The 21,817-nt window shown below is 47.8% G+C and overlaps 1 protein-coding gene across 2 annotated transcripts in view; it reads right to left on the reverse strand.

Annotated features, from left to right (window-relative positions):
* The window catches only part of PMFBP1 (polyamine modulated factor 1 binding protein 1), a 1,360,893-nt gene that overhangs the window by 813,598 nt on the left and 525,478 nt on the right, over positions 1–21,817 (reverse strand). For both annotated transcript variants that reach the window (XM_069635509.1, XM_069635508.1), the window contains one exon: positions 3,063–3,146. In XM_069635509.1, coding sequence (XP_069491610.1) covers positions 3,063–3,146 — 84 coding nt within the window. The remainder of the gene's footprint in view (positions 1–3,062; positions 3,147–21,817) is intronic.

The following is a 21,817-nucleotide window of genomic DNA, read 5'->3' on the forward strand; positions in this document are numbered from 1 at the left end:
CCGGCAAAAGGTATCGATGTGGGCCACGGTGGACTCTCTGATGTCCTGGGCTACCAGCCTGGATTCTCATAGACCCGCCTTGAAGCGCGCCTGGCTCTGCACTGGAACTTCCGGAAGGAAGTCTGCCATTTACTGCCACAACCTCTGGTTAGCGGCTGCCAGCATGGCATCTGCGTTGGCCTGACGCAGGTGCAGGGAGGCGTTGGAGTACAGCTTCTTCCCGTACGACTCCAAGATCTTCTCCTCCTTGCCTAGCAGCGCCAAGGACGAGGTGGTCGAGGACGACTGAGGCTTAGAGTAGAGTGATGCTGCAGCGATCACCGAAGAATGATGCTGGGGGTGCGACGATAACAAGAGTGTATCCCCTTCCATCTGCTATACTTGGCCCTGAGGCGCCGATTGACAGCTTGGGCTGAGCGTGGCTTGAGCCACTCCTTCTTGGCCAGAGCAACAATGGCCTTCTGCATCGGATACCCGTCTTGGTAGGGGGTCTTAGGGTGAGGACTTCTGTCAAGACCCCCTCCACGGGCTGTTCTACCTCGGGTTGAGGAAGGCCCAGATATTCTGCGAAGCCTGTTGTGGAGGGCCTTTTCTGACCATGGTGTGTCAGGGTCCTCCTCCTCGTCTGTATCCACCGGAGTGTCTGGCTGGTTCGGAGCGGGAGGATGGTTGCTGAGCACTGTGGGCTGCTGTGTGGAGACCAGAGTCAGAGGCTGCTGCGGAACCGCCTGAGCTGTGGGAGGCAGGGGAGCTGAAATTGAAACGGCCGGCAGGGGCAGTGAGGGCTGCGCTGGGGCCTGTGGTGCCAGAGCCATGGTGGGAATGACTATGGGCACCGGTGGAGTGACCAGGGGCGGTAAGTCCCTGACTTCATCCTGTAGGATAGCCCCCACCAGGGGGGGGGTTCGCATCAGCACCAGGAATCTTTCAAATAACCTGTCTTCGGAGGTAGAAGAGGAGGCAGGAAATATTGACTGGGTGGCTGGTGGGCTACTGGGGCCAGAGTGCACTGTCTAGGTATTAGGGGAAACCTGCCCTGTGTTGCTGATGCATAAACAGTACGCCACGTACCCGGTTGACACCAGGCCCACCTTGAAACTCGTTCACCCGCCTGCTCTGTTCCTAGGAGTGGAATCGGACGAGCTGCCATGTTGTCTGGCACGGCGGCCATTTGTCGAGCTGCATGCCACGTGCCTAAGTCATGGTGCATGGCTCTCTGGGCCAAGCCTCCTCCAAGACTCTTGGTAGTGGAGCCTGAGGCCTACCCTGCACCAAAGATCTAGGCCTGGAAGGCGTATTGCCCTTGGCACTGTCACCGTTAGTGCTGCGTGTAGGCGCCCCTTGGGACATTGAGCCGGTACTAGGGTGTTACCCCTCCGGAGTAAACCCGGTAAAAGAAACTTGCGGTCCCTCAGCACTGATTTTGGAAGTATTTGACGACCCCTCGGCCGTGAGGCCGGTAGCTGGACTAGCCTCAGTGCGCGTGCTGGTACCAGAACCTGAGAGGTTCCTCCCACTTGGACGTTTCCTGGGGAAAGAGTCGCCCTTACGGGGTGCAATGGAAAATAGCAGCCCTCCTTTGGGCCTCGATCTCTGCTTGACAAAGTTTTTCAAGTCCTCTGGATGCGATCTTTCGAAGAGCTCCCTCCACCTAGCTAGCCTGTTCTTCAGTGCGCGTGGAGTCAGTGCGTTGCACGCGGTACAACCTTGCCAACTGTGGTCAGGGCCAAGGCAGCAGAGGCAAAGCGTGTGTGGGTCAGACATAGGGAAGAGCCCCTCGCAGGTTGGACACCTGCCGAAGCACGCTGAAGTCGACATGCGCCGGAGAGGAGCGTGACGCCGGAGGACCGAATACCTGAATGACAAAGAGAAGACAAAAAGACAGAAGAATTCGGGGAAGAGCACGTGGTATTACATGGCTGAAGCTAAACCCAGGAACGCTGCTGAAATCGCCCGTTCCCCTCGACGCGGAAAAGGGGACTGAGGAGTGGCACCGGTGGGTGGGGTCAGGGTAGCACATGCCCCCAGGGCTGCACCCCTGCGCAAAAACAAAGAGGTGATGGCTGGAAGGTTTCGACTGAATCTTAACCACTGGCATTGCTCGGGGAAACCCTCCACACCATCGTTCTTCGCCTGCCAAGCCATTACAGAAGGGGAAAGACCATATGCAAATCAGGCTTGGACCCATCCCAAAAGGGGGGGTCCAGCCCGAACTGCTAGGTCACATCCCTTCTGCACGAGACCACAAGCATCCCCAAACATGTTTCGCCCTTGTTGGGGCTCATCAGTGAGGAGTAGCTTGGGTCTCTAGGCGCCTCTAAATTTAAATGGGAAGAATGTTTTTTCTGATGAAAAAGGTTCCTTCTGCTGTCACTTGGAAGGGACACCCATGCAGTATGGAGGTAAGGGGACGGGACGCAAGAGTAAGCGGGAGCACCGCTCCCCAATCCCCCAGGGCCTTGCTGGATCCCTAAGAAATACCAGACAATATTTTACATCCTGAGCAGCACCAAATGGGCATCTTCGAGAATTAAGCATAAATACTGAGCCACCATGACCACAGATTATGTTCCTCAGAGGAAATCTGGTTGACAGCTAAAGACTTGCTCTGCAGTGGCACATACAAAAAGAGAGACAGTGGAAATCTTCTGCCCTACTTGGCCTAGAAAAGGTGGAACAAACACCTGGAGGACCACAGAAAACAAAAAGGCACTTGCAATTTTGAAAGAAACTTAAGACTCCTTGTTCACCCAGGCATTTCTTCTCGAATTGTCTGGTGAGTCCTACAGGCCCTACCATAGTTGTTAGAGAGGCCTGGACTGAACTTTCTGCGAAAAATGAACAATCCATGCCCACTACATTATTGAGATGCAGATCTTGCCAAAAAAACTTTCAAAAACATTTTTAGTGAATAAGCTTCATAGTTCCAGGAATGCAACCTTGAATCGCACAATTGGGCATCTTTTTGCTTCTCCATGTTTTTTATTTGCCCTTACACTCTGGGGTAGCCTGCAATGTGTTGGATTATAAAACATCAATAAATAATTAAAACTTGTTCGCACCTCCAAAGACTGCTCCCGCTGGCAAGTTCTGAGGGCTTGATTCTCTCCTTCCACCCGAGAGAGTTGCAGGTTACACTCGACAAGCTGTGGAAATGAGAGATAAAGGTTGCCAGATAACGTTCACCAAAGGAAGGCAATAATATGTTAATTACCAGGACACCGACACCCACACGGCTGCAAGGGCACACAAATCAACATTGCCAATACATCAAGGTCCACAAGCAAATATACTCTCTCAAAATTCATCCATAGGCACATACACATGCACAAATCCATGTCAACTGCATACCACAAATATGAGCAACCTGAAACAGTGTGCACAGGTAGGCTGCCTGGTCTCTTGCTGTGGGGTTTACATTCAGCCCCAAGACCCACATGAACTGCCCCTGGCCCCATTGGTCCCAAAAGTGCAGAAATATTGAGAGCACACTGTTGGCTGGCAGACCAAAAAGCCAGTATGCAGATTTCAACTGCCAAAGACCACACCAGTGTTGTCAGGGAAATACTTGGAAGCAATTAACATTTTAAATAGGAAACTGCATTGACAGAAGTAATTCGAGGGCCCTGTTTAATGAAGGTGGCGACTTTTTAACCTATGGAAAAATACAGACACAAGTAGCACAAGGAAAAATGAAGCAAAATGTTTTGTATTTATTGCGAGATGTAAAGCAGATTTAATGTATAAAAATGCACAATGTTAAAGCATCTTGTCTTTTGCAGTTCCTAGGAATTGAGCTAAAAGCTGGACTTCGCACAAAAGACCTTCACCCATCAGATTCAAAGGCCAAGCTGTGACCATCCCCCTACAATTAGAGGACATCTGGGAATTCCCTTGAAGTTCAGAAGAGCTAGAAAGGGAGAGGAGCTTGTGCCTGACCATGTTTTTTTGGGGCGATGGAATAACAGCACTGAATAAACAATTGCCCAGCTAATAGTTAAACGCTAAATAATCCCCCAAAATTCAATTAATTTTGTGGTGATGCCCCAAGCTGACTGACAATTGAAATGCACCAAAGTGTCACATGAATAAGGGGTGGAGCTGTCCCCTCTGCGTCAAAGAACACAGATGGGCCATAAACCCAGAGAGAAAGAATGATTAATTACTTGATTGCAGGTCAAACCAATAAAGAAGCAGATGGCCCAGATCAACATCTAAGTATGAAGAAAAAGAAATGTGCTGTTTATTGAACTCCTATTAAGCATGCAATTACAATGGTCATAGGATTTTATGGCACAATCATGATTTGTTAATTAACTGGAGAACCATGGCACTTACAAAGACGGTTCAAATATGCCCAGAAAGCTTATTAAAAACACCCATTTAATAACATAACTCCCATAAAATCCTTGGGAACAAGCTTTACAAGCTAAAATGTGACTATAGCTTCACAGAAAAAGTCATGTAATGGAGAGTCAGGGAGATGGGAGTTTATTAAATTAGCTACCTGTATATAAAATCTTGTCATAATTGTTATACTTTTTGAGTCATTGTGATTAATAATTAATACATTAATTCCAACATAGTCAAATGAAATGGGGTGATCTTGGAGAAGATCGAAATCTCCAATCTCTCTCCCAGTGTGAATAATGTTATAGTCCTATAAAGTAATTTGAGCACACCTGTATCTCTGTTGCAAACCTCAAAATTAGAAACTGTTGAATACTCCCTGTGTCTTGCATTAAAGCAGACAGGGTGCCAAATACCACTGTACATGTTGAGTTAAAGTGTCTGATCTTTTGTTATGCTAACCAACTAGAGTTTTTAATTGTGTGAAAAATTAATTTCTCTTCACTGCACTCACGATGGCTGATGTTGCCTTCCTGAAAACCTGCACCCTGAAGATCAGTGCGGCACAGGAGGTAAGCCCAACAGGGCTGGTGTGAATCCTTTACCGTCTAAACATGGCCGTCGCTTTTTTCATCTTCTACATGCATCGGAGCTGCTCATCCAGAGTCAGCCCCACTCACCGCTGATTGGCCCTCCTTTCTTTATATCTTGCCTAATCCAGGGAGCCGGCAGACAAAGCCGGCCCCCTTCTGAGGTCCACATTTAAGGCCCCTGAATCCTGTCTGGCCTGTCCGGCCATGGCCGTAGTGCCATGCCACCCTCCCCCCTTCATCATGCCTGCTCTGTTCACTGCTCTGCTGTTCTTAACAAGCCCTGCTTCACAGCATCACCGGATTACTATGTCTGCAATGTAAGCACTGCTGCCTTGCACAGTTCCTTCGCTGTGTGCACCGCATCTCGACTCAACTGCCTGGCTTTCCGTTCCTAGGGCACTGCACGCTTTTCTCCTCCTATTGGCTCTTCCATTTCCAGCATGTCCCAGCCCATGTTTCTACCCAGTGTCCTCAGATCCACCTCCTGTGTCTGCCCACTCGGCATGCTCCCTGTATTGAGCCAGGCTGTCTGCCTCTTGGTCCATGTGTTCCCTGGACCTTTTTTCCCAGCTGCTACATACCTTATGGTCTTGGCATCTACACACCTTGTCAGCATCTGCAGATTGCTGCTTATGGTTCTCATAATTACTCTTACTGTCACTAACAGCCTTCTGCTACTTTACATCTTCATCATATCAACTATGACTTTCTTTCTCTAAGGCCTACTGCTGCCTACTTGTTTCTGTCATATATGCTGCTGGTCTTTGCGGCTTGTAAACCCTCCTACCTTGGCCCCTATGAGCTGCTCGACCACACTTTTAGTCATGAATAGAGTTTTTCTGCATTATCTGTTCAATATGTGGTGTGTTTTAAAAAAAATGTACTCAGTCATTTCACTGCTCACTGTTCACCTACCTGTTGCTGCATATTGTTGTGCCCCACCCCCCGCACCAAGAGGTGGCTCTCCACATTGTGCTCCCTTGATGTTGCTGTTGTGTACCTGTTCACACATACTTGTTAGTCCCTTACACCATTTGAAGATGCTTGCCCAAACTGTGTACCCAGCGCATCGTCTCTTCTCCACCAGTCTTATTTTGTGTGTGTACTTATTCACTTGCATTCAATGGGCCTCATTACACGGACGGCGGTAAGGGTTTACCGGTATTTTCCCGGTATCGGTAAAACCTTACCGCCTTACTACGAGGTCCCTTTGCGGGTTGGAGAATTTAACGCTTGCTTTTTTCTTTTTGCAGGTGTTAAAAACCAACCTGCAAAGGGACCAGGGAGCTAATTACGGTACCGCAATTTGCGGTGCCGTAATTAGCACCTTCCCCATTCCCATTATGCCCTATGGGGCAAAAATGGGGAAGGGCAATGGAGGAAGGGGGAATTACCGCCCCACCAACCTTGGAATAGGGCCGTAATTCCCCTTTCCACCAAGGCGGTGCCGGTATTTTACCGGCATGGACCAAGGTGCTAATAGCACCTTGGTCCACCGCCGTCCGTGTAATGAGGCCCAATGTCTCCGTCTCCTCCATCTCTCCGTCCACCCATAGCATGGCTCCTTGCTGCCCTACCCCCCCATCTTATGTTACAGCACTTGCACATTCCGAATCGTCTCATGACTTTGTAGGATCGTTTTTATTTTGTTATGATTTGTTTTACTTCTTATCCCTGTTCCTCCCTTCCCTGTACCTGCTTCCCCTGTACCCTCCCCCCTACACTTCATGTAAAAGCACTTGCACATTCTGAATGTTTCAAGGCCTAGTAGGAGTGTTTTATTTTGTTTCTTCCCTGTCTCCACTTGTCTTGATGCACCTCGATACATCATTTGGCTGCATAGGTGCATTACAAATAACCAATAAATAAATGAAAAATAAAACAGAGTGATCTAGTGATCATTCTTATGCGATATTGATTTTGTCTACTAAATATATATATATATTTTCTGTGCACCAGCCTGATTCTTGGTTTTGCCTATTGCATTGGGATGAGGGATAAGAATGGTGTTAAATGAGTCAACAAACAGTGTTAGTGAAGCCTTTTTTCTACCTTCACAGATCAGTGTGCCTTGCAAAGTGTTTAGCGTTGTGCCATAGTTTCTTTGAGAGCCTATATAGCATTATTTGCCAAAACGAATGAAACAAGAACTGACTTTATGTTGCACATTTTAATTATTTCCCTTCATTAAACAAACAAGATGGGGAGAGAGAAAGCATTGTCCCATGATGAATAAACAAACGTTCGACTGAACAGGGGTCCTGACGTAGAGCTTGTGGAGATAGGAAGATCATTTATGTTAGAGGGTCTGTAGTTGCCAGTAGTCTAATGTAGCTGAAACAATTGTCTATGTGTGGGCATATATGTTTCAACCAGCCTTAAATAATTACTCAAACACTAATGAGATGTGCCCCTTGGGTACAGTGCCAAAGCCTGCAGTGAGTTCCAATAATTGGATGACTTTCCCACTCCAAGTGTATGTATTTTCTGTCCAGGTCTTATCCAGTATTCTTGCTGCTGAAACCACATTACCGCTTTTCAGGTGAGGCATGAAAAGATGGGAGAACCAATGGTGCGTGGGCGGTGAGAAGGAGAGAACAGAAGAGAAATGTGCAGGTTACTAGACAAAGTGGATCTGGACTAGAAGGTTCTCAATTCCTTCTCATTTGCCGATGTGAGCAGTATAGATCCAGGTAACAACTTTAAAATGTCTAGTCTCAAGCAGCGGAAGAGGGAGAGGCGCTCACAGAGAAAGATGGAGCCTTGTCGGGTGATGTTCCACTCCAAAAAAGTGTATACATCATGAGGTGAAGTGACAGTTTGTTTTTTGGATGGCAACCAGAGGTCTAGGTGGCTGGTATAGTAGGAACAGACTGGAGAGAAACTCTGGAGGCATAAAAATACATCACTTTAGGCATAGGGCTTTAAATATCAATGTCTATATTTGATTGAGGGGACCACGGTTGGACTGTAAAGACTTATGGATGTCCTGGTAGAGTTTAACTACCATCACAACCAGTTGGTGAGCAGGTGCAAGTGGATCTACGTCACATGGCCGAAGCTCTACCCACCGGTCAATCACTGCTAAACTGTTGGTGCCTCTTCCTTTCTGCTCTTAACTCTTAGATCAAGGGCATCTCTCGGCTTGGTGTCCGAAGTGAAGGGCAGTCAAAGAAAAGGGCAATTCCTGTTTGGAACAGGAGGCAACGCCAACAACATCGCCCTCTAAGGCATGAACTCCGCAATGCAGCAACCATCAACCTCAAGCCCATCAGTAGCCTCTCACCATCCACAACATGGACGTTGATGCTCGGCTATCATCCATGCAGCAGACATCGCTGACAACCTCTCTACACATGACTTTGGCGACATCTTCATCCCCGAGATCTGGCTGACACCTACTTCTATCCACATCCTAGACGCGTTTGTCGCAGACGGCTACAGCATCCATCACAGAGACCGGCCTAACAAGACAGGCGGAGCCCTCTCAGTCATCCACAAGACCTTGTGGCCCTGCACCAGACTTCGGGTCGACAACATTGGCTCCTTCAAAGTCCTCTCCTGCCACTTCCTGTTCTCCCAGACGGACAAGGTCACCTTCCATCTCATCTACAGACAACCCACACCCAATGCGATTGGAGACTTTAACAACCTGGACCACGTCCCTCACGCACGCCAACAACATCTTCCTAGGCGACTTCAAACTCCCAGGAAACAAACCCACCAAAGCTCTCCTTGGCCTTCGACACCCTCAGTCTCACACAGCACACGAAAGACCCAACACATGAAAAAGGTAACATCCTTGACCTAATCATCAGTGAACTGCCTTCCCTCGACTACAGCTCAAATTTCCCGCTTGACTGGTCTAACGATCTTACTGTGCGTTTCAACATCCTGTACACCACTCCAGTCAAGCGCTTGCAGCAGAAACCCATCAGACAAACCTGCAGACCTCCCCAACCTCCACCTCACAAGGACTGAACACAGCCAACCGAACTTCGACATTCACCGCCATCTACAACTTCTTCATTGAAGAAAATCAACAAAATTCACCAGCACACAGACACCAGCTCTGCATCCACAGACCCACGTCACTCCTCACAAAATCTCCACACCCTGGACAACATTCATGACACTCCCTAACAGAGGACCTGGTACAAACCATGGCTTCCCTCAAAGCCACATTGTATACAAACATCCTCAAGACGTTTCCTACCTGGAGATCATCAATAGCTCCCTAACTCAAGGCACCTTTCCCATCTATCCAGACTCTACTAAACAAACCCACTCTGTATCCCGACAACCTATGTACCATCAGTGAGGAATTCGACCATCCGCACAATGGGTGTGCAGTCGCCTGGGATTTTTTTAAATTTGAAATTATACTCATTGATGGCAGATCAACCTCCAGAATATGTGTGGGGCTAATCTGCACACATTTTTTCTATGCTCAGCGCACAACATATGCATAGACTGTGTACTCTGGGTGGACACAGCCTACAGGTGCAGCCCCCCGTCATATTTAGTTGGGATCTGACAGTTGGAGTACACGATGCATCTCCAGAAGGGGGAGGGCCAAACCTTTCCCCCGCCATGACCAGCCTAATTAACTAACAAAGGATCTATGGTGCGCCATGTTGAGCCCTGTAGCTGGTGGCAGCATTAATATGTAAATCAGAGTTTGAACAGGCCCACGTGGGGCCTGGCTGCAGAGGCTAACAAAGGAGACGGGAAACCCAAACACCCTTTCATATGCATTCTGTCAACCTGAAGCCAGCTCCTGCCTCAGTATCGACCGACAGTGAAATGTCATATCTTGGACTGTGCGTTTATAGTAGTCATCCCTGCAGGGGGACCACATTCAGAAGCAACGGGTATGTGGTTTGACGGAGCAAGAAAGTCTGGTCTCACTGCAGCTTCAAGGGAGACCTTCTGCTTCAATCAAGAACCACTGAGAGCTCCATTAACCAGAGGAACCCTTTGATCCACAACAGACAGGAAGATGGGTGGGACTTAGTATTACATGTTTTCACCCCTTTACCTTTTTTGTTGCAAAGCAATCTGGTTATGACCTCATGCATATAGGAGATTGTTGGTGGGGACCCAAGATAGGTTAATTGAGGTAGGCTTAGCCTACACCAATCCCTGTGGTCCAATTGTCTTTTAAAGCAGGCCACAAACCTCTTTTGGCAGATCATCTGAATACTTTGCAAGGGGTAGCAAAAAGAACTGATCATTGTACCCTGGTTGAATGTACGGTCTGCCTTACATCTTCCGCGAGTAAAAGAAGCGCAGGACCTCCAATAGGGAAGCAAGATCCCTCTACTAAAGTTCTCCTAGGGAACAGAGGGAGATACCGATTCCAGAGGACCCTTCGGCAGCTCCAGAACCGCTACCCAGCTCACACACAGCGTGCCCTGCTAGGCTCTGCAGCTAGCCTCCTAGGTGGGAAGCGCCAGATAAGTCTCTGAACCCAAAACCAAGGACAAGGCAGCTGTTTGCAACAAACTCCTCAGCTTTGGGCCGTCCACCTTGAAGGACAACACAAGCCCAGTGAAGGAGCTAGCAGAAGGGCATTGACGAGCATCTACAACATCCACCTTAAAGGACATTTTTGAACCAATCAAATCCCTCGAGCTGCAACCGACTGCACCACTGACTTGTTATGCCACAGTCACTAAAGCCATTCGAAACGCATCGGCCAGTGCTTCAAAAATGCCAACCAGCACTGAGACAAAGATTCCTACTGACCCAAGCTGCTGTGTAGGCAGGCCAGTCTGCAGCCGTCCGTCCAGCCTCACCCGCTGAACTGGTTGCCGCCTGGTACCGCAGCCGTCTCCCATCTTTAACTCTGTTGCAGAAGCTGCAAAGTGCCCTGAAACTGTCTCGTCCTGGTCGAGCACCAACAACACCTACACGCACCTACACCTGTGGCTCTGTCTCCCTGGTCCTTCTCTGAAAGCCCTTAGTGACATTTTATGACCCGTTGATCCCTTTGTGATGAAACCAAGTGTCCTTGAACTGCTGTCATTTACTATACCGACTACCTGCCTTTCAGTATCTAGAGTGCAAATATTTTTCCTTCTTTGAAACTGTATGTCCTGTGCATTCCTTTACATGGGGGGTTGTATTTCGTGGTGTGCTAGAACTGTCTGTTGTGATATAAATGAAGTAAATATTTGTATACAACCTTGACTGGACAGTCCCTTTTATCATTGGGTAATAATTGTATGCTCGCTGTGTTGCAACTAACCAACCATCCACAACCTTTCGGAGATAAGCCTGTTGGTCCCTCCACGTTCGCAAAATTGGACATGGAGGTTTATAATTTGCTTGTGGTTCCAATCCGTTCGGATTCCTTCTAGTGTACTAGAGGTTTGGGGATGATGGTTTAGAAACCAATATTCATCCCTGGACCACTGGTGCCCCGGAAGTTGATTCGTCACACTATCGCCCCATTTCTCTGACTATGTAAGATCATCAAGAAAGTGGTATCCATGCAACTGCAGAAACCCATCAACACCACACGAACAATCTAAATCTACCAATCCGGGTTCCATCCCAGATGCAGCACAGAGACAGCAACTACACAGGTGGTCGACAACACCCTCAACATCCTTGACAACAGCCACCCCCCCGGCCTCCTTGTTATACTCTACCTCTTGAACGCTTTCGACACAGTAGAACAACCAGGTGCTCACAGACACTCTACATCAGTGCATCGGGATCAGCAACCTTGTCCTGAGCTGGTTCAAGCTCTACCTCGCCAACCATCAGCAGTTTGTTTAGATGGACTCCAAGGGTGACGGGTAGCATTGGCGATCTAGAAGAGTCCTGCAGGGTTCCATTCTCTCCCCAGTGATCTAAAATCTACACATGGAGCGCCTGGGAGCCCGTCTAGCCACACACAACATCCACCAATATGCGGATGACACACATCTATACCTCAAGATCGACTCCCATCAAGGACCTCCACAGGCTCAAAACCTGCCTCTCGCTGATCCAGTCTTGGATGTCCAGCGCATACTTGAAGCTCAACCCCTCCAAGACTGAACTTCTACTCCTCACCAACAACACTGAACACCCAGACATACAGACCTGGCTTTCAACCATGAACCCTGAGGGTTTCACACCTGAGCTCACCTCCTGTGCCCAGTCCCTTGGATTCCACATCGACAAATGCCTATCTTTCAACACACACATAACTAAGAAAACTCAGACAGTTTGGTTATCTGCTCTCCCTCTTGTGGAAAGTCAAGCCCTTCCTCCCTCTGCACAGCTTTAGATCCACCTTTCAAGCACTGGTCCTATCCCGCCTGGGTGGGGCAATACCCACCTCAAAGGCCCCCTGTCATCCTCCCTTGTGCCCGTGGGAAATGTCCTACATGCGGCTGCATGCCTCAGCAAGGGTCTATGCAGACATGACCACATCACCCAGGCCCCTCATCGACCTTCACTGGCTCCCAATGCTTGCACAAATCACCTTCAGGTCTTGCTGCATCATCTATTAGGCAGTCGCCCTTGAGTCAACCAACTACCTTGCGGAGAAACTCAGTATCCCCGGAGGACAGCGAACCACCAGAAGCCAGGACACGTGCAGACTTGAAATCCGCAGCTTCAAAAAGGAAAGGACCAGAAAATGAGCCTTCTCTGTCTATGTCCCAAATCTATGGAACCTCCTCCCCGTCAGCATGAGAATCGCCCCCACGCTCCTACAATTCAGAAAAGAACGCAAGACCCACCTCTTCAAGGAGCCTCTCCTCCTCAACACCTAGGACATCACGTCACTACCTGACTCGCTAGATGTCGTGCGCCTCTCTTCTCCCAGTTGCCCTGTACAGCTGCACCCCTCCTCTGTGCCTCTCTGGATCCTACTCCCACTGTATATCGGTTCTATTACCTCTGAAAATAGCTACATTGTGTATCTGTATGGCTGTATAACTTCTCGAAGCTAGGTCCACACTCAATAAAAACAGTAATAATAATCACAATCTATTAATTTACATAGCTGAAACCAGCTTTATGGAACAAAATAGTATGAGTGGCTTGCCTTGGTGGTTTAATAGGCAAAAACCGAAGTTTGTAGATTCATACTGCTACCTGGGGGTATGGCTCGGCTAAGTGGATAGTCAGGGGGCGAGGTGGCGGGTTGTTGTCTCCCCTCACAAATTATGTCGAAAAAACAATCAAGGAAAAAAAAAAGAGCAAAACAAATGTGAGCAGTTTTTTTTAGCAATAGGTACACATCCCCCCTCATAGGTCCATTTAAAAAAACAAACCGTTTAGCACCTCAGGATTTAGGCCCAGGCTGCTAATAGCGAGAATGCCTGCAGCAGTGGGCTGGGTGGGTGGGTGGGTTGGTAACAACACCACAGAATGGCGTTATGGCCTTCAGGGTGCAGACGTCCAACAGAAAAGTAGTGGTCCTTATTTGAGCTGCCTTGAGAAGTGGCCGGGGCGGCTGTCCATAATGGGTGAAGGGGCGACGACCAGCTAGTACCTTCACCCATTATGGATGAGCTGCCAGTTAACATGTTAAAGAGAAAGTGCTTTCCATTTGACAGTTTATGTTTCCCAGCATGCATGATCAATGGGCCATGGAAGGCTGGGGGCATACTGCTTCCCCAGCCTTCCATGGCCCACTGGAGATTCAGGCTGTGGAATTGCATGCCTGAATGGTCTGAGGGGGGCGCTCTTGTGCCTGCCCGCACAATCAGACTCAAGGCAGCAGTGACAATGTGATGTTGCGGCTCCTGCGCACCTTTACAGGAGCATGGGAGCCCTCTGTGCTTCCTGGTTCCTGATCTGTTACATGGGAGACGGAGGGACTTTATCAGGGGAGGCGGCGGCCCTGCAAGGAGCAGCATATGGACCAGGCTGGAGGTAGGTGTAGAATTATATATGTTGTGTGTGAGAAAAAGCAAGTGAATGGTATAGGGGTAGTTGGGTGCAAATGTGACTGAATGAGTGTATGGTATGTGGGGACGTGTGTGAATGCTATTTTTGAATGAGCGTGTCAAAGTGTCTGTGTGCTTGTGTTGGATTTGGGCCTAGGCGGGGGTAGATATTTTAGACATGGCATCTATGATAAAACAAGCATGATAGTTATTACGTGGCTAGACTGCCATTTTGGTGCAGCCATTCCTTACTGTGGCTTGGCATTTTATACTAGGGATCTATGATAAAGCAAACATGATGAGAGTATATATTTGTCGGACAGGTTTTCCTATTGTAGCATGTCATTTTTAATGGCAAAGCAAACAGGAGTATGTTCTTACATGCGGGTACTGGCATATATTGGCAGAACCAGCTTGGCCATGTTTTCGGTTAGTATCATTACTGACATTATGTGCAAAGCAAACATGAATTTATTCTTATACGGGAATACTGGCATATATAGGTGAAGCCAGCAGGACAATGTATGTCCAAAGCAGCATGAAAATGTTTTTCATATTGGTATATATTGTGGGTAAAGGCATCATAAGAATGCGTTGGTAAATTCTCCCGTGCACTGTTGGTGACTTGCATCTACTGGATTTTCCATGAGTTACCCTACAAAACCAATTGAAAACTGTAGCTTTTTACCCAATTTTTCACATAAAGTGTGCTGTATAATGCCCTATTTTAACCAATTCTTTTAAAAAAAATGCCCCCTCTACTCCCCTTGATTGTTTTTCGGGCTCCCTTGCATTGCTCGGTCGCTCTTGCCTATTTGTGGCAAATGGGTATGCCTTTCCAATTAAAAAAAATCACAAGCCACCACTGCGATTGGGCTTGGAATCGCTGGCTGGATCTCTGTCGCTCCTACTCGAATGAACTAAGGGTGGAGCTTGGCCTGCTTTTTATTAATGCCAATCTTCGGTGCTGCTTGGAGAACATAATGTGAAAAGAGAAATTAAAAGGAATCTCATTTTTTGGAGCATTAGACTATGCTAAAATCTTGTTTTTTTAGGATTTAACCCAAGGAAATGTGCCAACTTAATTTTAAAAATATAGTAAAACAACCTATGTTAACATAGGTCTTGCATGTGGGTAGGCAACACTCAACATATAATCTCACTACACCCACTGCACACACACTTCGTTCACACAAATACCTGACTGAGCAAATGGCCCTACTGGAGTGTAAAATATTGTTGGCATTTAGATGGAATTATGGAAATCTTTATTTGGCTTGAGCCAATACCCAAAATACAATTGCATGTGAGAGTCTGCAAGTGTAATTTGGAGACTATAGACACATTCTTTTAGTTTGCATTATGGTTATTATTAATATTAGGGTATTTATTGAGCATGAGCGTAGCTTCGGTAAGCAACAGAGCTCTTTACAATCATAGGGGGAAGAACACAGTGAGGGGAGCAGAGAACCCGGGAGTGGGGAGCTAACAACAGGGGAGGGGAGGGCAGAACTTTGGCAGTAAAAGATCTAGTAGCAACCAGGTTAGGAACCAGTGGGGAGCAGATCACCCAGATTCAGGTAGAGAGTGGAGGATGTGTAAACCTAGGTGTTAGGCAGGAGCATTTGCTTGAAGAAGAGTGTCTTCAGCTCCTTCCCGAACTGTAGAAGTGAGGCAGCAAGTCTAATGTTTAGGGTGAGGAGGTTCCAGAGTCTTGGGGCATAGACAGAGAAGGTTAGTCTTCTGTGTCTTTCCTTCCTGCACCGTTGGAGTTCATATCTGCACATGTTCTTCCTTCTGATGATTCGTAGGCCTTCTGAGATGCTCCGTTTATCGGTGAGATTGCTTGGGACGTCAGGGTGACAGTCTTGTAGGATTTGAAGATGATCTGCGCTTGCAGCAGGAGTCAGTGAAATTCAACGAGGGTCGGGCTGGTGTGGCCGAATTTGTGGTGGCCTTTGAAGAGTCATGCTGCAGCATACAGGACACATTTCATGGGTGCCAGGGTAGTCGCTGGAAGGCCGTGCAAATGTGCATTGCCACCATCCAGTTGGGAGAGGACCACGGATTGGACAGTAGACAGTTCTATGATGGAGGGCTTGGTTTTTCGCAGGAGGGAACGTTGGTAGTAAGCCGTTTGGGTCTTCCTTGCTATGTGCTGTTTGAAGGAGGGGGATGCAAAAATGTTGCTCCTATGATCCATATCCCAATAAAAGGCTAGTTTGACTCGTGGCCAATGGCACCAACTCCTTGCTATTTTTTTACTTACTAGTTAAGGGGTCCCTCCTATCTTTGTCTTTTCACCTTATGACCTTGACCTCTTCCAGAGCTCTCAAGTTTCCTGCAGCCATACAAAAGAAGTCCATCCAGTCCTGTTTTTCTTCTTCTCTGGACTCTAGGGCTTGTAGTTTTATTTTCCATTTAAAATGTATGAAAACTACGAGTCCCAGAGTTGCAAGCAAAACAGGAGGGAGTGTTATTTATTTATTGTATTGTTTGCTTGTTATTTTGTATTTTATTTTTATTTATTTGAATTTATAAAGCGCATACCGGCCCGGGGGCATCACAGCGCTGTTACAGTGCGCTTGCTTGGTTACAGGCAGTTACATAACATAGTAGAAAAAAAAATAACAGGAATTACTTACAGTGGTTGTACAATTATCGCTAATGATTGACGCAGGTCCTGAGGTTACAGGAGAACCAGGGGATCTTTTCAGGTAGGACTAGTTGACAGCTTGGTTTTGAGTGCTTTCAGTAAGGCTGTGAGGGAGGTCTCATTTCTGAGCGCTGTGGGTAGGACGCTCCAACTTTTGGGTGCTAGGAATGGAAAGCTTGCTCCCCCAGCTTTGGCTCTTGACAGTCGGGCCGAGGAGCTGCTAGGAGTGTTGGGCTTTCTTGGGTCTGATAGAGGTGGTTAGGTGAATTCTTTCTGCCAGGTAAGGAGGGGCTGAGAGGGAAAGGCACCTGTGAGTGATGGTCATGGTTTTGAAGAGTATGCACTCTTTGACAGGAAGCCGCTGAGCTTCGTGTCTGGCCTGAGAGATGTGTTCCCTATTAGGAATGCTTAATGCCGCCATAAGGGCATTATTTTGGGTGATTTGTCGTTTTGAGGTTTTTTTGTTGATGTACCTAGAAAAAGAGTGTTGCAATAGTCCAGTTTGGCCCCAATAGTGGATCTAGCTATGGTGAGGTAGTTATTGGAGGAGAGGTACGGTTTGACTGCATTTATGATCTTGCTGGTGAGTGCTGCCGATGAGGAGATGGCGCTGACTTGGCGTGTCATTGAGAGGGTGGAATCCAGGAAGACTCCCGGTGTTTTGACTGCTTCTGAGGTTTGATAACAGTGTTCTCAATATTAAAAGATTTATATTGGCTGTCAAGTTTATTGAGGGTTTACTTAGGTCCTACTAGGAGGATCTCTGTTTTGTCTCCCTTCAGACAGAGTCCATTAGCCGCCATCCAGACTTGGATGAGGGCATATGTTTTGTTGAGGGTGACCAAGTCGAGATCATAGGAGCCAGAGAGGTGGATGAGAGCTTGAGTATCATTGACGTAGTTGGTATATGCTATGCCTTTATTATCCAAGTCAGTAAAAATTGGCAGGGTAAATATGTTGTATAGTATAGGCGAAGTGGAGGAACCTTGTCGAATTCCACAGTGGATGGTGGTGGGGGTAGCACAGGCCTGTTAGGCGCTTATACAATAAGAAAATACTGTTTCAAAGGGTACACAGGGCAAGGGAGGGAGCAGGAGTGGGAAATACATTAAAATACGCAAAAAACACAATATTTAAGAGCAGTGGGGGGAAAGGAAAAGAGGACGAACCTACTATGCCTTGTGAGTATTCAGAACGTGCAAGTGCAGCAAGGATATGATACGTTAGGTTATTTATAACGCGCCTAATACCCGGAGGTTTCTAAGCAAGGACCCAGGGATTGAACCTGTGTTGCTCAGTGTTGTCTTGCTGCCAAGGCGAGCACGTTGCCACTGAGCTATGGCCTCATTCATGGCCACAGGAAACTGGAGAGCTGTGCCGATCCTTGATGCACCATCCAATAACCTTCTCAACACCCTCCCTCGACACACACTTACCTTTGCAGTGCCCCTCTCCACCAAACACTACACTGTAGTCCCTGGCTGCAGTTGCATGTCAGCGGTTCTGCCCTTGCGACATATTATGTCTACATGTGGGCATCAAGCTCCATCCAGGCAAGATCAATTGAATCTGCAGATGATTCAGATTTCCCACTATCCCTCCTACCCGCAAACCAGCAGGTTAACCAAGTTTGTGCACAGCTATCAGGAATATCCTGCACCCCTTAAAAAGATAGTGAACTTCTCTTTGCCAGAGTCCATCTAGACTACTGCAATATTACATATACTGCAGAGCCAAAGAAAGGCAAGAAAAATCGGTCAGAGAGCCTCCAAAGACATGCAGCCAAACCGTAGTAGTAATCCAGTGCATGTTCCCTGCCACGCCGCTAAGTGCCTAGAGCAGAGGTATTAAAACTGTGGGACACCCTCCCGGGGCAGCCTCATTCACAGGGTGCGCGAGACCCCAGCCTGAAATGTGGAAAAAACAAAAAACTGTAGTTTCTTTTTTTACGAAAGGTCTTTGGACAAAAAAGCAGGTCAGGGGGAGCTCTGGGCAGGGGCGGTTTGTCCTCAATGAGCAAGGGGGCGTCGACACAGTGGCCACCTCACCCATTATGGAGGAGCCAGTCCAGTGAAACACTGAGCGCTCCCTCAACTGCTTTTTCCAGGTGAGGGTGTGCTCCTGGGATGGCAGAACTGTCAAAGGGAAACAATGTTTCCGTTTGACTGTTCAGCTCCCCAACTGCACATGCTCAATGAGCAATGCAAGGCTAGGGGCATTTTGCTTCGCCAGCCTTGCATTGGAAAGGGGAACTGCATGTCAGTATGTGCGAGGGGGAGCTCCTGCGCCTCCTCGCAAATACAGACAGAGCAGACTGGACCGGGGCGTGCAGGAACCAGGAAGCTCTTGCTTCCCGATCTGGATGCAGGAGCTTGAGCGCTGGGAAGGAAACTTCAGGAGTGGGGCAGAAGGCAAGATTATTTTAATATATTTTCTATTCAAATATGTGTGTGGATGGATATATGCTTGTGTTATGAGTGAGTGTATGGTGATGGATGTTCATGTGAATGGTAGAGTGCATGGTGTGTCTGTGTGTGTGTTGCACAACAAAGGCATACACACACACACACACACTTTGGCTGTGTGCATGTGTTGGGTGCTGGGAGGCCAAGATGACATGCATGGTATTTTTTTACTGAAAGTCTATGATGGATGTCCAGTAAAAAAAAATACCATGCCTGCCATCTGAACCCCCCAGCAAGAATTGCAAACTGTTTGGCTTTTTACCTATTTTTAAAAAAAAAGTATGCTTTAAAATGCAAAACAAAAGAGGTGGTGGCTGGAAGGTTTTGATTTAATTTCAACCTCTGGCATTGCTCTGGGCAACCCACCAGACTATTGTGCTTCGCTGCCAAGCCATTAAAAAAAGGGAAAGACCATATGCAAATCAGGCCAGGTCACATCCCTTCTGCGCGAGACCACAAGCATCCCCAAATATGTTTCGGCCTTAATGCAACATTTTAACCCATTATTTCAAAACATTTCCCCCTTGATTGGCTCGGGTTCCCTCTCTATGCTCCGTCGCTATGGCATCTGGAGGAAATATGTATGCCCCTCCACTTCTGACACTGGCCCTGGGACTGTGGTGGGAGCGGGGTGGTGGGGGTTCAGAGACTGTGCTGGGAGCAGGATGGAGACGCAATGGGATAGTGGTGGGAGCAGGGTGGGGAGAGCCCAGGACTGGGCTATGAGTGGGATGAGGGAACCCAGTGACTGTGATGGGAGCAGGTGGGGGAGCCCAGGGACTATACTGGGAGTAGGGTGTGGTGACAGCACGCAATTGTTCATAGTCATTTGGACTTAGTGTTCATTTGGCATTTTTTGGGGCGTCCCACCTGCCCACATTTTGCTCGGGGGGTGGGGGGCCCAGGCTAAACAAGTTTGGCAACTACTGTCCTAGAGTCCCTGGGACCGGCTGGGAAGAGATCGGTACCCACAGCCTCCATGTCCCCACCAAAATAGGATATATAATGGGTAAAGAAAGCAAACTATGCTACGGCAACACTGAAGCCCTTCTCTGGATACAGGTCGTACCAAGCGAGGTCTTCCCAAGAAGCCTGACAATAGGACCGAGAATACTTCGTCCACCACACCACCTTCTCCCCAAAAGTAAGGATGAGCCCAAACAACAGAACATTAAACTGCAGCTATTAAGCGCTGGAAATGAGCATGCGAGAATACTCACGAATGTTTCCCAGCAGATCCCAGAGTCGATTCACTTGAAGTTCTGGAACTGGAAAATACTCTCGTCGCAGAAACCTTTCAATCCCACCGATGTCCAACACAAGCGAAGCGGCCAAAGGTGCGCCCTCGATACCCGCCGATACTACCGTTTATGTGTTATTTGAGCGACCTTGGTTTCAAGGAATGCCATGCCCACAGGCCAGTTAGCTGTAGCATTTTTTTTCAATATAAATGCAGTGTCTCATTCAAAGAGCACATTATTCTGCTTCGCCCGTTTACCTTTCAAAAGGCGAAGATTACAGCCCAGATTGTGCTCGATTGCATATTTATAAATGAAAATGTCCTAGACGCTCAACATAGCTTGGCGTTCGTTCTCTGGAAGCCCCCAGCTCTTCCCACAGTAGCAACAATGCATCTTTTGGTTTCCTCCTCACTCCATTTGGGAAGAGCGCGTGCCATTTCCGTGGCCACAGCTATGGATACGTGTCTGGAAGTTAAGCGAATGCAGGTGTAATATACTTTTTCTTAAAAGCATCTATTTCCTGTCCCTCCCTTCTTACAGGCTCTATATGCCAAGCTGGTGCTGCCACCTTCAAGGCTCTGCTCCAGGCTCACGCCTGCATTGATCCCCAGCAGGCCACTTCACACGTTATAGACTCCCTTCGCTGGACGTTGTTGCCCAAGCACCTGAAGTCGCGACTTACTGGACAGCAGAACGCCCGTTTCCATAAGCGATCTGCTCACATGCTCGACCTTCGCGTAGAACCAAGTCTATGGGCGCGAGCCACGCCCCGTGCCGCCAAGAGACGATTTAGGTAGGGTAAAGTGATGTTATATACCAGCCTTTTGCCTATAACCTTGCCCTCGCTGCACATGGCGCTGTAAGAAAAAAACGAGTGGCGGTGTTAGTCGGAGAGCAGGAAGGCAGGCATGTGGTGTGGATTAGTGCAGGTTGGAGGACCCTTGCCTACATGCTTATGGTTGGAGTTCATATGCGAGGGCAAGTTAGTCAAAAGGGCAGCCCCGTGGTTGTGAAACGCTGATTGAAACGGTTGCTGATAAGAGGATGGAAGGGCAGTTTGAGTATAGTAGGCGTTTCAAGTCGTCTGATTGCGGCAAGTGAGTTGTAAGGTTTTAATTGCGTCTGTAGAGTGTGCACCGTTCTTTATTTGGCAACTCGTATTACGCCGCATGCCAGCAAGATGTTTTCTGGTGCCATAAATCCACAAAATAACACAAGACCAAGAACTGCAAGGAAACGAACACAAGCAACCAATGTCCTGCCAGAGCAGTGCTCTAAATGAGACCTATACAGAAAGTGAGAGGTGAAACCCTGTGCCCCAAGCAGGGGGTTTCACAGACTGGTCTGGATAGTTCTCTTCTTGACAAGAGTGGCACCCTCTCTTAGTGAGTCCTGAGGCTCATCAACTAGAGATCATCACCCAGAGCTCATGTTATATGCCTTACGGCTGTGCGGGCCAGGTCAGCAAATGTATAATATATGTGTATGTGTATATATATATATATGGTTTGATATAGCACTAACCTTCGTTGTTTTCGGCCCCGTCACCCATAAGACATTAAAAAAAGCAGAAACATCAACACATACCCCACACAATCAGTTAACCAAGACAAAA

Source organism: Ambystoma mexicanum, chromosome 1q (assembly GCF_040938575.1).
Source record: "Ambystoma mexicanum isolate Mex_15411 chromosome 1q, UKY_AmexF1_1, whole genome shotgun sequence".
NCBI classification, from domain to species: Eukaryota; Metazoa; Chordata; class Amphibia; order Caudata; family Ambystomatidae; genus Ambystoma; species Ambystoma mexicanum.